This window comes from Orycteropus afer, unplaced genomic scaffold, assembly GCF_000298275.1.
Source record: "Orycteropus afer afer isolate SDZICR_OR568_19922 unplaced genomic scaffold, OryAfe1.0 scaffold00033, whole genome shotgun sequence".
Lineage (NCBI taxonomy): Eukaryota > Metazoa > Chordata > Mammalia > Tubulidentata > Orycteropodidae > Orycteropus > Orycteropus afer.
In genome coordinates this window covers 4200532-4216106 of record NW_006921620.1, presented here as the reverse complement: position 1 = coordinate 4216106, position 15575 = coordinate 4200532, and the positions used below count along the sequence as shown (strand labels likewise).

The following is a 15575-nucleotide window of genomic DNA, read 5'->3' as shown; positions in this document are numbered from 1 at the left end:
GTTGGTATGAGTCGGACCCAACTCAACAGCAGTGATTTTTTTTTTTTTTTTTTTTTGATAGAGGGTAGATTACAGGAGATCCAATGACTACATAAATCACCTGGCTGAGGCAAAAGCTCTTTGCAGTGGGTAACCAACATGGGTTTTTACAACTGGCTAACTTTCTGCCAATATAAGTTCTGGAATCACTTACCTAAATTATTCAGCTTGTGTGTGATATAGGAATATCCACCGATCTAAAGATTAGAACATCTTTATATCATCCCTTATTATTTACATAATGGATAGACTTTGAAATAAATCAATTTTTCTAAAACTTAACTAGAGAGATAGATAGGTAGACATATTATGAAAATCACACAACTCTATTATAAAGTATTAATTATATTAGCTAACACTAGGAAGAGTTTTCTCTGTAAAGCACTGCAATTTGTTCTAAAGAAAAATAAGTAAAAAAAATAATAATACTTGGGTTATTCACCATGTTTCCTACCAATACACATGAACAAGTAAAAGATGACCCCTGATGCCTTCTATTATTATAAGGCGTTCTGGTGGCATAGTGCCTAAGGCATTTGACTGCGAACCAGAAGGCTCGCGGTTCAAACTCACCAGCCACTCCTTGGAAGGAAGGTTGGGAAATCTACTTCCGTAGTGATACTGCCTTGGAAACCAAGGAGGGGTCGCTATGAGTTGGATCCGACTCAATGGCAGTGAGTTTGGGTTTTTTGGGGGATGACTTCTATAGGCTAAATAAGCCAATAAATGTGTAGTTGAACTGACAATTCAGCAGCAATAAAAGGCTTGCAGATTTATGATTTACTTGGTAATTTATTCCCTAGTCTGGTCATCCACACCTGACTACTTATCACCATTAAAAAAAAAAAAACCCTCACTGCCATCGAGTCAATTTAAACTAATGTTATTGCTGTTGTTTTTATGTTCCGTCAAGTTGGACCCAACTCATAGTGACCCCTCCCTGGGTTTCCGAGGTGATATCATTACAGAAGTAGATTGTCCAACCTTCCTTCCGAGGAGTGGCTAGTGGGTTTGAACCACCAGCCTTCTGGTTAGCAATCAAGTGCCTTAAGCACTATGCTACCAGAGTTCCTAGGCTGGAAATTTTTACGGAAGCAGACTGCCTGCCCCATCTTCCTTCTGCAGAACAGCTGGTGATTCTGAACCGCTGACCTTCTGGTTCACAGCCAAATGCCTTATCCATTATGCCACCAGGGTTCCTTGACTACCTAGTACTTGCAATTTAATTCAAGTTGAGTTTAGATTTATATTTATAGCTGTCTTAGAAATAGTTCTATGTTTTGTGTGTAAATGCTTATTATTCAACTTAGTCTCTGACATTGTTTCTAAGAACTCAGAGTCCAAAGCCCAACAAACTTTCCCATTATAAACTCTGCCTGACTCGAAATTCCATCTCTGCCAACTCTAAGGTGATGCAATTACGTGATGTACTTAAGTCTACAAAGTGCTGGTCAGCTACATGCTTAGATTTGGGTTGTCAAAAATTACAGCTCTCAGATTAATCCCTGTCTTTCTCTGCTCTGCTCTGTTTATTGCAGGACACTACATTTCCTAGGTTTCTTTGCCCTCTAGATTCCAGGTAGGTTTGGCCAATGGAAGGACAAGTACCAGCAGTTCTCCTCTAGAGCCCAGGTTCCTTCAGACTCTTTCACTGTAACACTGGTTCCAGCTGGGCAGCTCTGCTTCTGTACTAGTCACAACACCCCTTCCTGATGTTTCTCTAACACTAAAGACGGTAATGGGTCTGAGTCACTTTAGTATCCTCTGTTTGGCTTTTTCTCATTGTTCCATCATGTGTGTATCTAATTCTCTGTATAAAATCCCCTCCATTTGAAAGATATAGAAGGGCTTCTGTTTTTCTGGCTGGATCATTCTATACATTCAAGTCAACATAAATCAAGAACTGCTGAGGATTATTTCTAAAAATGACTTTAAGGTTTAAATGCATACATAATAAATTCTAACAAAGAAAAAAAAGAAATTCTTAAGATTATTCCTTCAAACAAACATTTAGGGAGAGCCTATAATACTGAAAGCAAAATACTAGAAATTGAGGATACAGAGATGAATAAAATAACTTAAGAAAAATCTTCAACCTAGGAACTGAGAAACTCAACTCAGAAAAGAAAGTTGAATCCTTAAACCTAATTCTCAATCCTTCAGACAACTAGAAGAAACAAATACAAAATGGAAACTTAAAAAAAGGATTTTAAACCTCTAAATCTAAAACAAAGTTCTAAGTGCTATTCATTTAATATTGGAATTATTCTGTGATACTATTTATTTTTCCAATTCCTTAAATATAAAGAATCATAATTTCAAAGTGTCATATTTTATGTTGCATTGAAACAATGTTTGTTTCAGAAAGAATTAAAAATTGGAATTCACATTTTACTGGAAAGATTTTTATATATCAGATACATAAAGATATACTTTTTTAAGTATTCTGAAAATAATATCTAAAAAAGAAATCACTTGGAAAATAAACTATTTATAAAGGAAATGTTCATTTACCTCCTCTGATTTCTTCTTTAGCTGTTTTTCAAACTTTTCTTTATTTCCTTCCAACTGATTCAAATGCAAGGCAAGTTCTTCCTTACAAATTTCCAATGCTGAATCAAGTTGTCTGACCTAAGGAGGCAAACCATTTAAAAAGGAAAAGCAACTAATATTAATGCCTGATTATTAAGTGCTTAATATTATACAGATTTCTCTTACTGTTATCTCACTGCTTCAAACAGTGAGAACACAGTCCTACTTAGTATATAAAATGCTATTATAGAAGATATTTATTGAGAAAACTAATTCTTCATTGCAAATTAGGAAACCAGAGAGCAGAATCCTAAAGAATAAACAGAGTTGAGCAAGTGAAGAAGGACATTCCAGGAAAAAGAGAATGTTCATAGGCAAGGCACTATTAAAGGGAATGGTGAGAAGCTGACAGTAGCTTACGGTATCAAGAGTATGAATTCATTGGAGATGAGCATCGGGGAATAAAGCTGATAAGATAGACTGGGACCAGTTGTTAAGAAAACCTATAGGCCAAACACCCTAAAACACTTTCTTAAAATAGTATATAGTATTTAAGTCTACTCCTTACACCCTCTTGAACAAGAAACATAGTAAAGTACAAACTGATATACTGTGTTAATGATACGAAGGTATAAATATTCTGAATATGCTGAAATCACCAAGAAAATTTAAATATTTTGGTCAGCCAGAAAAAGGCTGCTTTTGCTTTGAATTAGTGAATACACTTTTTCGAAAGGTAGCACTTGACTCAAGTTTTCCATACTGAGTATGTACACTAAAGTTTTCCATAGTAGAAAGCTACAAATGCTTTCTACTACCTTATTATTAAAGCACATGAACAAAAAGCAACCCCAATTCAGTACTTTTTTCCCAAAAAAGTTAGTTCCAAGGCCACAATTGGCATATATGCTCCATATCCCAACTGTGAATAAGACTCTTGCCTTGCTCCTTTTTTTCCCCTTATTATAATTTTAAGCTTCTCAGAAGTGGATTTTGTTTTCCTCTTAATGCTTTTGCGTTACAGTAAGTAGTTTTGAGACTATGAAAGAAATGTCAACAAAATAAAAAAAGTGTTTCCTCTTGCAAATGCTATTCTGCATAATAAAATTATCCTTATTTCTAAAAAAGGAACCTTGTAAGACACACAGATTTAGAAGACTGTCCCTAAAGCCTATAATATAATCATTAATCACTAAAAAATCTGATTCTGAATGACTGACTTTCTTAAGAATTTGTTCGACTTGGTAATAATTTTTAACACTTGTTTTATGAAAAGTATAAATACTTGTTTAAGTTTCCTTTCTTTTTTTTTTTAAATTTTATTTTGATTTGGGTGAAGATTTACAGAGTAAATTCTTAAGTTTCCTTTCTTAAGCAAGAGAATGAGCATTGGTACTTGTTACATTTTCTATGCAGAGGGTGAAAAAAAAAACCTGTGACTCTGTCAGAATATCACTACCTGAGAATTACCAATGTAATAACTGATTCAGGCAAGATTCTATTGGTTGTATGGTTGCTGGAGAACAGGATATTCATACAACCTCAATCACCCTGCAATTTATTTAATTACAAAGGAAAAAAAAAATGTACCCTTAAAATGATGTGACCTGACAATTAGCACCTTAAATAAGGTATCAAGATTGGTACTGCTAATAATGGGGTGTTCTACATGTACCTCCTGATGTGAAGGAGTGGGAGAAACACATTATAACCCTCTCAGTGTTACTGTTAACCTGGACTTTTCAAAAGATTCAACGCCATTAAGAATATGAGAAGTCAATGAGCTTGGTCTAGACAAGGAGCTCTGGTAGCATAGGGCCTAAGGCATTTGACTGCTAACCAGAAGGCGGGCAGCTCAAACCCACTAGTCACACCTTGGAAGGAAGATTGGGCAAGGTACTTCCATAGAGATACCACCTCAGAAACCCAAGGAGGGCTCGCTATGAGTCGAATCGACTTGACGGCAGTGATGGGGAGTCTAAGGGTCAAATGCAACGTATGAATTATAACTGAATCCTAGACTGAGGAAAGAAAAAAAGAACAAGCCTCAAACTAAAATAGCATTTCTCAAGCTTTAGTGTACATACAAATCACCTTGACATCCCACTGAAATACAGATTTTGATTCAACAGCAGAGGTAGGGCTAGGGAGAGGTAATGAAGCACCCAGGGCTCAAAATTTAAGAAGGTACCTAATCTTAAGAATCATGTAAGCACCAGCCCTTCACCTGTTATGACCCTGAGAATGTTTCCTTAAATTTTGCATAAGAGGTATCTCACTTGTCTCTCATTAGTCCCAGCTCCATTCAGAAGGCCTGGGGGATGGCCTGATATTATGCAGTTCTAACAAGCTCCCAGGTGACTGCTGATGCTGTTAGTCCACAGACCATGCTCTGAGTAAACAAGGCTATGAAGTGTATTTTTAAATAATTGGGAAAATTTCACTATAGACTTTGTACTGAATGATGTTACAAAATTCCTCTACTGTGGTAATGATGGTGTGGTCCTGTTCATAGGAGATCCATGTTTAAATATTAAAGGTGTACGTTTAAATATTAAAGGTGTAAAGTGTTATGACGTCTGGAATCTTTCCTAAAGCGGTCTGGCAAAAGGAAAGGATGTGTGTAGTGTGTTTGTGTATGCACACATATGCACGCCCATAAGCATGCACACATGCAGAAAGAGATGAAGTAAGCATACCTAGAAGTTAACAGTAAATCTAGGTGAAGGGTACGCAGGCATTCCTGCTGCCATTCTTCCAATTCTTCCATGCATTTGGAATTTTTCAAAGTAAAAATTAATTAAAATTGATTAATCAATTAAAATTAATAAATAATTTCTCAAATACCCACTACTGTGTTGGATTTCTTATCTGAACAAAGCACTTGAGAGTCTGAGTCTCATACAAATAAGCACATTCACTGTACACAAGCCATTTACAAATATGTATATATGTATATGTACATGCATATGAATGCAGAAAATCAAAACAAAAAACACTATCACTCTGTGAACTAAAGACTTCTTCAGGCAAAGACTGGGGTAATCAAGTAAGGCTCTGTCGTTGTTGTTGTTGTTATGTGCCGTCGAGTCGGCCCCGACTCATAGCAACCCCTCCTTGGGTTTCCGAGGCAGTATCACTACGGAAGTAGGATTGCCCAAGGCTCTAGGTTACCTATATTTAATAAGAACAGCTAAATTCTCCTTCCTTTGTTTACTTTCTACTTAAGACTTTCTTTGTGGGATGAAAAAAGAAGGAATGCAGAGTGGAAGCAAAACAAAATTAAATAAATGAAATCTCCAACTCTGATAAGCACCTTCTCAATTTTCTATTTAACAACAGGTAACATATTTGTTTCATTTATTGTTTTTTTGTTAACTGTACAGAATTTTCCCATTAACCTTTTAGTTCTCTTTAAAACCAGTTGCCAACTGGTTTTAGCTGACTCCAACTCATGGTACATCTCATGGTGTCAGAGTAGAACTGTGCCTCATAGGTTTTTCAATGCTGAGTTTTCAGAAGTGGGATCAATAAGCCTTTTTTGGCCTTTCAAGGTGCCTCTGGGTGGACTCAAATCTCCAACCTTTACCAGCTGAACATTTTAACCATTTGCACCCCCAGGAACTCCTAGCTTTCATTTTATTTATTATGTGCCGTCGAGTCAAACCCAACTCATAGTGACCCCTCCTTGGGTTTCTGAGGCAGTATCACTACGGAAGTAGGATTGCCCAACCTTCCTTCCGAGGAGTGGCTGGTGGGTTTGAACCGCCAGCCGTCTGGTTAGCAGGCAAGTGTCTTAGCCACTATGCTACCAGAGCTCCCAGTTTTCATTAGTCATACTTTTAAAAATGATTCAACTTTAAGCTGATCCTTATAATTCTCCTGCAGATAGAAAATTTTTAGTTCTGTTACAGAAAAGAAATGAGGCATGCAGAGGGACACGGTCAAAGTCACACAAGGAGAAAAATGTAGAACAAAATAAAAATAATAATAAAAATCATAAAAGAGACCAGTCTTACTGGTCCAATAGAGACTGATGGAGCCCTTTAAACCCCTTTCAAGCCTGGAATAGAACTCACCATTATGGCTCAACTTTCACACAAATGACTGACAAGACTATAAGGTGAAAACACCAAGGAAGTATGCACTCCTTAGAGCAATCAACAACAGGAGATCAAAAGGGCAGCATTTTTCCAAGGGTAAAGCTCAGAAGCTGAGAATAGATAGGAAAGAAAGATGGAGGGAAATGCTAACCACAAGGAGGAAGTGGGAAGATTGCTGTCACATTGTGGGGATTGCAATCAATGTCACAAAACATGTATGAACTGTTGAATGGAAAACCAATTTGCTCTGTAAGCACTCATCCAAACCACAACAAAAAGTTGAAAAGAAGAACAAGTCATGTAAGAAGGGTAGCAATAACATAGGGACAGAGAACCGTACTTCAGGTTTCCTATTGTGTTGTGCCACATCCTATATATTATAGTCATTTAGTACAGCTTGAGTCATAGAAACTTCACTTCTACATTTATTTCTCATTTTGATTTTTTTCTCAATAATAACAAATATATTAAAGGTACAAATATACATATATGGAAATATATATAAATATATGTATAAAACCAAACCCAATGCCACTGAGTCATTTCTGACTCAAAGTGATCCCCATTGGGTTTTCAAGGTGGTACATCTTTACAGAAGTAGATTGCCTCATCTTCCTTTTGCAGAGCAACTGGTACACTTGAATTGCCAACTTTCTGGAAGCAGTCAAATGCCTTAGGCACTGTACCACCAGAGTTCCTTAAATATACATGTATGTATATGTATATATATACACTTTCATTCTTTCACTGATTTCCTCACTGCCTCATATCTGACTATTAACATATGGAAATAACTTTCCAGATGACTAGAAAAAAAAAGAAGTGGCACTATGAGTTTTAAAAATTAATAAGGACTTCTGGTAAGATGGCAGAATAGGTAGACAAGCTACACAGACCCTCTTTAACAAAAAAAAGAGAAACCAACTGACACAGATACAGAAGATAATCCTGGAGCCCTGAGCTTTGAAAGGAACAATACAGAAGTGGGTTAAATACCAACTAGTAGAAGAACCTGAATGAAAACAGTGACTAATGAGACAAATGGAGCTGTGAACTGTCAGCTATCCTGATGGCACAGACAGTTTGAATATTTCTAAATGGTGTTAGGATGTGAGAATCAAACTAAAACTTGGCCCTGCTCACCAAGGGCTGCATGGACAACTGCACTGGTGGCTGATGACTAAAAAGGGAAACAGCAGAGAAGGAGATAAACTGAGCTGTGGATTTTTGGCTGTTCAGAGGGCACAGCCATTTTGAATGTTTACAAGCGGTGGCCATTTTTAAATACTGAAAGTGACAGCATTCTCATTCAGATTCCAGGGACCTAAGAATAGGTTCTGGTTGCCAAGGACAGCATGGACATATGGGAGACTGATGACTGGAAAGGAGACAGGTGGTGAGTGCATAAGTGTTCCCAACTAGTAAACAAAGAAGCAAAGTACCCTGCTTACTCATCAGATACATCCAAAGAAAATGAAAATCTTGGGTAAATCACTCTAACATATAATCACCAATTAAATACAAACAAAAAATGTCACCATGTCTCAAGGACAACAAACCATCATAGTCCACACAAAGAATCAAGATAAAGCAGTAGAAACAAGGGACCAAGATACAGACCCAGAACCATCCTGGGGGAAGAAGCAGCATTGCAACTCCATGATAAGGAATTCAAAAGAATTATACTTAGGTACCTTTAACAGACTGAGAGACAGATCTAAGAAAACAATGGCAAAATTGAGGAAAACACAAAGAAAATCCTAGAACAATTTCAGAAGACAATAAAAGAACAAAATGACAAAATAAATGAAAAATTAGAAATGATACAAAATGTGCACATAGAAATCCAGAACATTAATACTAAATTTTCAGAAATAGATAACACATTGAACAGGCAAAGGAGTAGAATTGAATCAACGAAGACAGAATTAGTGAGATTGAAGACAAATACCTCACTTCTTTGGAAAGGGATCAATCAGAAAAAAAGATCAATAAAAATGAAGAAAGTCTATGGTTCACGTGGGATACCAACTAGAGGAATAACCTACGTGTATCTGTAATTCCAGAACAGGAAGAGACAAATAAAATCACAGAGAAAATTGTCCAAGATTTGTTGGAAGAGAATTTCCCTGGTATGACAAAAGACGAGAATATATCCATTCAAGAAGTCAAACAAACACCAAACAGGAAAGACCCCAAAAGAAAATCACTAAGACAGATCATCATCAAACTCATCAAAACCAAAAACAAAGAAACAATCCTGAAAGCAGCACAGGAAAAAGGAAAAGTTACCTACAAAGGGCAACCAATAAGACCAAGTTCTGATTTTTTGGCAGAAACTATGCAGGCAAGAAGCCAATGGGATGGTATATACAAAACCTTGGAGAAAAAAAAACAAAAAAAAAACTTCCAACCAAGAATTACATACCTAGCAAAATTGTCCCTCAAATATGATGGTGAATTTAGGACATTTCCAAATAAACAGAAATTAAGGGACTTTGTTAAAACCAGATCAACCTTACAAGAGATGCTCAAGGGAGTTCTTTGGACAGAGAACCAACTACAGCCAACAACAACTAACCATTAACACAAATGATGACATAACCCAGAAACCAATCCAGTTATACAAGATTGTAAACAGGGAACCAGAGACATCAATTGACAAACGAGTACAACTATAAATGAAAAAGAGGGAAAAAACTTTATAGTTACAGAACGTCTAAATGCTGAGGAAGTCCAGACAATTGCAAGATAGAACAGACTGTTCTAAACTTGGGAAGAAAATTACACATCAAGGGTAACCTCAAAGAAAAATGATAAACCCTTACACCAAAATAAAAAAGAGGACAAACATAAATATTGAACAAAGACTAAAACAATAGCAATGAAGGAAGTGGTAACACAACTCATAAATAAAACAATTTCAGCATAGACAATTATACAGAACAAAGAAATCAGCAACACCATGAAAAACACGTAACAAAATGACAGCAACAAATTCATACTTGTCAATAATTACACTGCATATCAATGGATTAAATGCACCACTCAAGAGATGGAGAGTTTCAGACTGGATTAAGAAAACACAAACCATTAATATGCTGTCTACAAGACACACTTTAGAGACAATGACAAAAACAGACTAAAAATCAAAGGCTGGAAAAAGATATATCAAGAAAATGGCAACCATAAAAAAGCAGAAGTGGTAATATAATTTCTGATAAAACTGATTTTAAGATAAAAACCACCATAACAAACAGGGAAGGACATTATAAAATGATTTAAGGAACAATTGAACAAGAGGACATAACAATAATAAATATCTATGCACCCAGTGAAAGAGGCCCAGAATACAGACTTTAACAGAATTGAAAGACAAACAGATGACTCCACAGTCATAGTAGAAGACTTTAATATATCACTTTCAATGAAGGACATAACTGGAAAGAAACTCAACAAAGATGCAGAAGAACCAGACAATACAATCCACCAACTTGACCTTTTATCTACAGAGCACTTCACCTAACCACAACAGCACAATATACTTTCTTTTCCAGTGCATATGAACATTTTCCAGGATAGACCATGTTAGGTCACAAAGCAAGACTTAACAAATCTAAAAACATTGAAAAAAAATAAATGGAATTATTTTATATCTAAAACCTTTGAAATGATTTTTTTTCTAGTAATGCTTTTTTTAATGTTAATGATCTTAGAGGTTAGTTTTGTATGATGAAATGAATTGACATGGTATTAAAGTTAAGAGTTTTGGAATATAATATAGGAAAAATTAAAGAGCTCTGGTGGCACAGTGGGTAATGCATTTGGCTACTAACCAAAAGGGCAGAGGTTCAAACCTACCAGCACACTGCAGGAGGAAGATGAGGCAATCTACTTCACTAAAGATTTACAGCCTTGGAAATCCAATGGCGGGTGCTATGAGTTGGAACTGACTTGACAGCAGTAAGTTTGGTTTTGGTTTTATAGGAAAAATTACGTATAAACATACATGGGTATATATGGTCACAAAATGAATTAAAATTATATATAACAACAACAGGCAGAAAGTAAATAACATCAGATTTTTAAAAAAGCCTTTATATTCAAGCCATATGTAACAGAATAAATGTAGCAGCATGTTTAATCCATTTTAAACACTGAAAATGTAAAGGAGAAAATATTAGATACACAGTAATTATTTAATAAATTTTGATAATAGGGACATGAGTAAGTAAAAGTAGTAGATGAAATACAAGCAGCCATGGTGCCACAATGGTTAAACAACAAAGGCTGGTGGTTTGAACTCACCCAGCAGCTCAGGGGAAAGACCGGGTGATCTATTTCCATAAAGATTCCAGCCAAGAAAACCCTATGGGGCAGTTCTACTGCATCACTCGGGTCACTAAGAGTCAGAATCAACTGCTGCACCCAGCAACAAAGAGTTGAAATTGATAGTTAAAATAATGGCAATACTAATAATGTTGGTAGTTAGTTCCTGCATTTAACTGATTACCTTAGTATGTGCAAAGCACTTTATCATGTCATTTCATTTAGTTCTCACTAACCCATCCCTGGGGTGTTGTTTTCTCAATAACCAAACGTTAAAGTGAAGTCATTAGGCACTCTGAAACCAGATTCAACTAAAGCCACAGAGCCCATGTTTTTAACTGTGGAAACATGCTAGTGACAAAACCATATATTAGTCAGAAATTCTGGATTTATTCTCCAATTAATCTTACATCAGAATTAATGAAAAGAAGTAAAACTGGACTATTTTAGCACATCTCCCTTCACTTCAGTTAATTCTTTAGTGGTAACACTGAGAAGCAGTAATTATAGCTAAAGTTTAAAAACATCTTTAAACAGCAAGAAAAAAAAAAAAAGGAAAGAGGATAAATACAAACTAGAGATCAACTACTGATAAGGATCATAATTTATATACTGAAGAAAACAGACTTATATCAACTCTCTTTATTGACTCAGGTCAAATATTTACCTCTTAGATGATTTTTATGTGAATAACTTTTTATAATTAATAGAAAAAGAAAGAGAAAAAAAAAACATGGGACAGTCTTCAATAAGAAAAATATTTTTAAAGTATTACAAGCCTTGATTGTTTCCTCAGATACTTGGTTCTGTAATGCTTTCAAAGCTTCATCTTTCTTCATATTTTCCTTTTCCATTTCCTGAAAGCATACAGATTGGTAACAAAATATTTAAGTGCACATATAAACATTTTGGCATTAATAACAGGACTGCTAAGCAACTAAAAATTACTCAGCTTTTAAATAGTACTTTTATAAAGATGATTTTACCCCTTTGCTTTCTGTCAAGAGTCTATCAAGTGATTCAAGATGATGATGTTTACATATGATATCTTGTTGCAACATGGACATAGTCTTTTCCTGTTCTTTAAATTGTTGGTCTTTTTTCTCAAGTTGAACTTCAAGCTAAACATAAAAACAAGATTTACTGATTTTCAAATTATCTTTTTAAATTTTCAAAACATCTTAAATACACAGACAATATAATACTCACATGTGAACCTACCACTAAACTTACATAAATTTTTACATTTTGCCAAATTTTCTTCAGTTTTACTCTCTTTAGAAAAGAAATGAAATCATATGGCCATTTCTTCATTTTCTCTCTTACTTAACTACCGTGGGAAAATTGATTATGTATCATTCTTTACTGTGTTTCATTCTCATACAAGTTTTTAAAAAAAAAAAACAACAAATACTATTTTATTGACCACTCAAGTGACATACTTGGTTCAGATTTTAAAAAAATATTATTTTAAGAAATCAGTAATTACAGACACAGTAGAAATTCTCTAATCCCATTCCTCATAGTATATATCCAGAGATAACAGCCATTATACTCAATTTATACTCAATTTGAGGTTTTCATAAATGTTTATTGTGGGTTTATTATATAAGCAGCATCACGAGAAATGGAGAAAAGATTGAAGTTGTCAAAGACTTCAGATTGCTTGGTCCTACAATCGATGCCAATGTAAGCAGCAGTCAGGACATCAGACGACATATAGCACTAGGCAAATTGGCTGCAAAGGATCTCTTTCAAGTGCTGAAGAGCAAAGATATCTCCTTGAGGGCTAAAGTGTGCCTGACACAAGCCATGGTATTTTCAGTCACCTCATATGCATATGAAAGCTGGACAATGAATAAGGAAGACCAAAGAAGAGTTGATGATGTTGTGTTTGGTGATGGCAAAGAATGCTGAGAATACTATGGACTGCTAAAAGATCTAACAAATTTGTCCTGGAAGAAGTGTAGCCAGAATGCTCCTTGGAAGCAAGAATGGCCAGACTTAGTCTCACCTACTTTGGTCATGTTATCAGAAGGGAACATTCCCTGGAGAAGGATGTCATGCTTGGTAAGGTGGATGGTTGACAGAAGAGGGGAAGGCCCTCAATGAGATGGATTGACACAGTGACTGTGGCGATGGGCTCAAGTATAGCAAGGATCGTGGAGCTGGTGCAGGACCGGGCAGTGTTTCATTCTGCTGTGCATAGGGTCGCTATGAGTTGGAAATGATTTGACAGCACCTATATCCACCTATATGCATAAACAGTATGTTCAAAATATTTACAAGAATTATAGCCATTCTGTGACTATTGGCACCTTGCTTTTTGCACTCAATACTGTTTTTAGAGATTCATGTATGTTGATATATGTAGGTCCATTACATTTATTTTACTGGCAACAAAGTATTCCTTGTAAGAATAAATTATAGCTTACTCTTTTTTGTTGTTGTTAGGTGCTGTCGAGTCATCTCCAACTCACAGCAACCCTATGAACAGCAGGACAAAACACCACCCAGTCTTGTGCCAGCCTCACTATCCTTGCTACACCTGAGCCCATTGTTGTAGCCATGTGACAATCCATCTCGTTGAGGGTCTTTCCCTTTTTCACGGCTCCTCCACTTTACCAAGCATGATATCCTTTACCAAGCATGATATCCAGGGAATAGTTCCTTCTGACATGACCAAAGTAGGTGAGACGAAGTCTGGCCATTCTTGCTTCCAAGGAGCATTCCGGCTGTACTTCCTCCAGGACATATTTGTTAGTCCTTGTAGCACACCATGGTACTCTCAGCATTCTTCTCCAACACCACCTCTCAAAAGCATTAACTCTTCTTTGGTCTTCCTTATTCATTGTCCACCTCTCACATGCATAAGAAGTGACTGAAACTACCATGGCTTGGGTTAGGCACCTCTTAGTCTTCAAGGAGACATCCTTGTTCTTCACCACTTGAAAGAGATCTTTTGTACCAGATTGGCCCAATCCAATACATCATGTGATGTCTTGACTGCTGCTTCCACTGGTGTTCATTGTAGAACCAAGTAATATGAAGTCTTTGACAACTTCAATCTTTTCTCCACCCATTGTGAAGCTGTTTATTGTACCAGTTGTGAGGATTTTTGTTTTTTTATATTGAGGTATAATCCATACTGTGGGAGCTCTGGTGGCGTAGTGCATAAGGCATTTGACTGCTAATAAGAAGCCTGGCGGTTCAAACCTACTGGTCACTCATCGGAAGGAAAATGGGGCAATCTACTTCCATAGTGATACTGCCTCAGAAACCCAAGGAGGGGTCACTATGAGTCAAAATCAACTCAATGGCATATTACAACAACAACAACTACTGGATATTGAATATTTGACTGAAGTACAGAGTGCCATGGGAGGAATGGCTCGTGTTGCTGTTGTTGCTGTTATATGCCACTGAGTTGGACCTGACTTGGATTTCCGAGGCAGAATTGGTAAAAAGTTGGAGGGTGGCAATATGTTTGATGAGCCTTGGGCTGATAATCTTGATTCCTTCTCCTTCCTCTGAAGTTATATGAAGTCTGATAACACCACATCATTTTAACAATTACAAAATAAGAATATAGCAGCAACAGAGTTAACTAGAAAATACTAAAACCAGGAACTCTGGAAAGGAAATATATATTAAATGGAAACAATCAAATAACACTTTATAAATTAGAGGTCTTTTAAGAAAATTAAAATATTCAAGAAAAAGTAGAATTTGGAAGTTAATGTTTCTACTAGTCATTACCAAAAACCAAACTCACTGCCATCAAGTTGATTCGACTCATAGAGACCCCTCCTTGGGTTTTGAGGTGGTATCTCTACGGAAGTAGATTGCCTAATCTTTCTTTCAAGGAGTGGCTGGTGGGTTTGAACTGTCAGCCTTCTGGTTAGCAGTCAAATGCCTCAGGCACTAGGAAAAACAAATACTAGGTTCTAATAAACAAGAACCCACCAGCCACTCCTCGGAAGGAAGGTTGGGCAATCTACTTCCATAGTGATACTGCCTGGGAAACCCAAGGAGGGGTCGCTATGAGTCGGGTCTGACTCCACGGCACATAACAACAACAACAACAATAAATAAGAAGAACTTTTTTTAAAAAAAGGTACGGAGATTAACTCCAACAGAAACAAACATTTAAAGGAATGTTAAATAACTTAAAAGTTTCCAAAACTCAAATATTTGAAATTTCATGAGTAAGCAAGATTAAATGATGTTATAGCCACAGAGTTCCATGAAATCAGATTTATCAATCTCCAGGGAAGTCCACTGGCAGACCTATTTTGCCAATTGTCTGAAGCACTTCAATATTTGATATATCAAATATAGTATCTTTCCAGAATTTCTGGCACTCTCAGATTAATCCTTGAAGAATTTATCAGGGATAAATTTTTCATTTGATAAATATTTCCATCTTCTGAACCAGTAATTCCACTTTTATAAAGTAATAATCTAAAATATGGAAAAAATAATTTCATAATTAAAGTTTCCTGAAAATTCTAATTCTAAAAAGCAAGTAACTCCTAAATGTAGCTACTAAAATTTTTATTTACCTTTTAT

General features: G+C 36.0%; 1 protein-coding gene across 1 annotated transcript in view; it reads right to left on the bottom strand.

Moving 5' to 3' along the window:
- CCDC18 (coiled-coil domain containing 18) overlaps window positions 1-15575 on the bottom strand; it is a 162639-nt gene that overhangs the window by 73665 nt on the left and 73399 nt on the right. Inside the window, exons 14-16 of the mRNA XM_007936123.1 lie at window positions 11990-12124; window positions 11783-11860; window positions 2554-2670 (exon numbers count right to left, since the gene is read on the bottom strand). Of these exons, the coding sequence (XP_007934314.1) occupies window positions 2554-2670; window positions 11783-11860; window positions 11990-12124 (330 nt within the window). The remainder of the gene's footprint in view (window positions 1-2553; window positions 2671-11782; window positions 11861-11989; window positions 12125-15575) is intronic.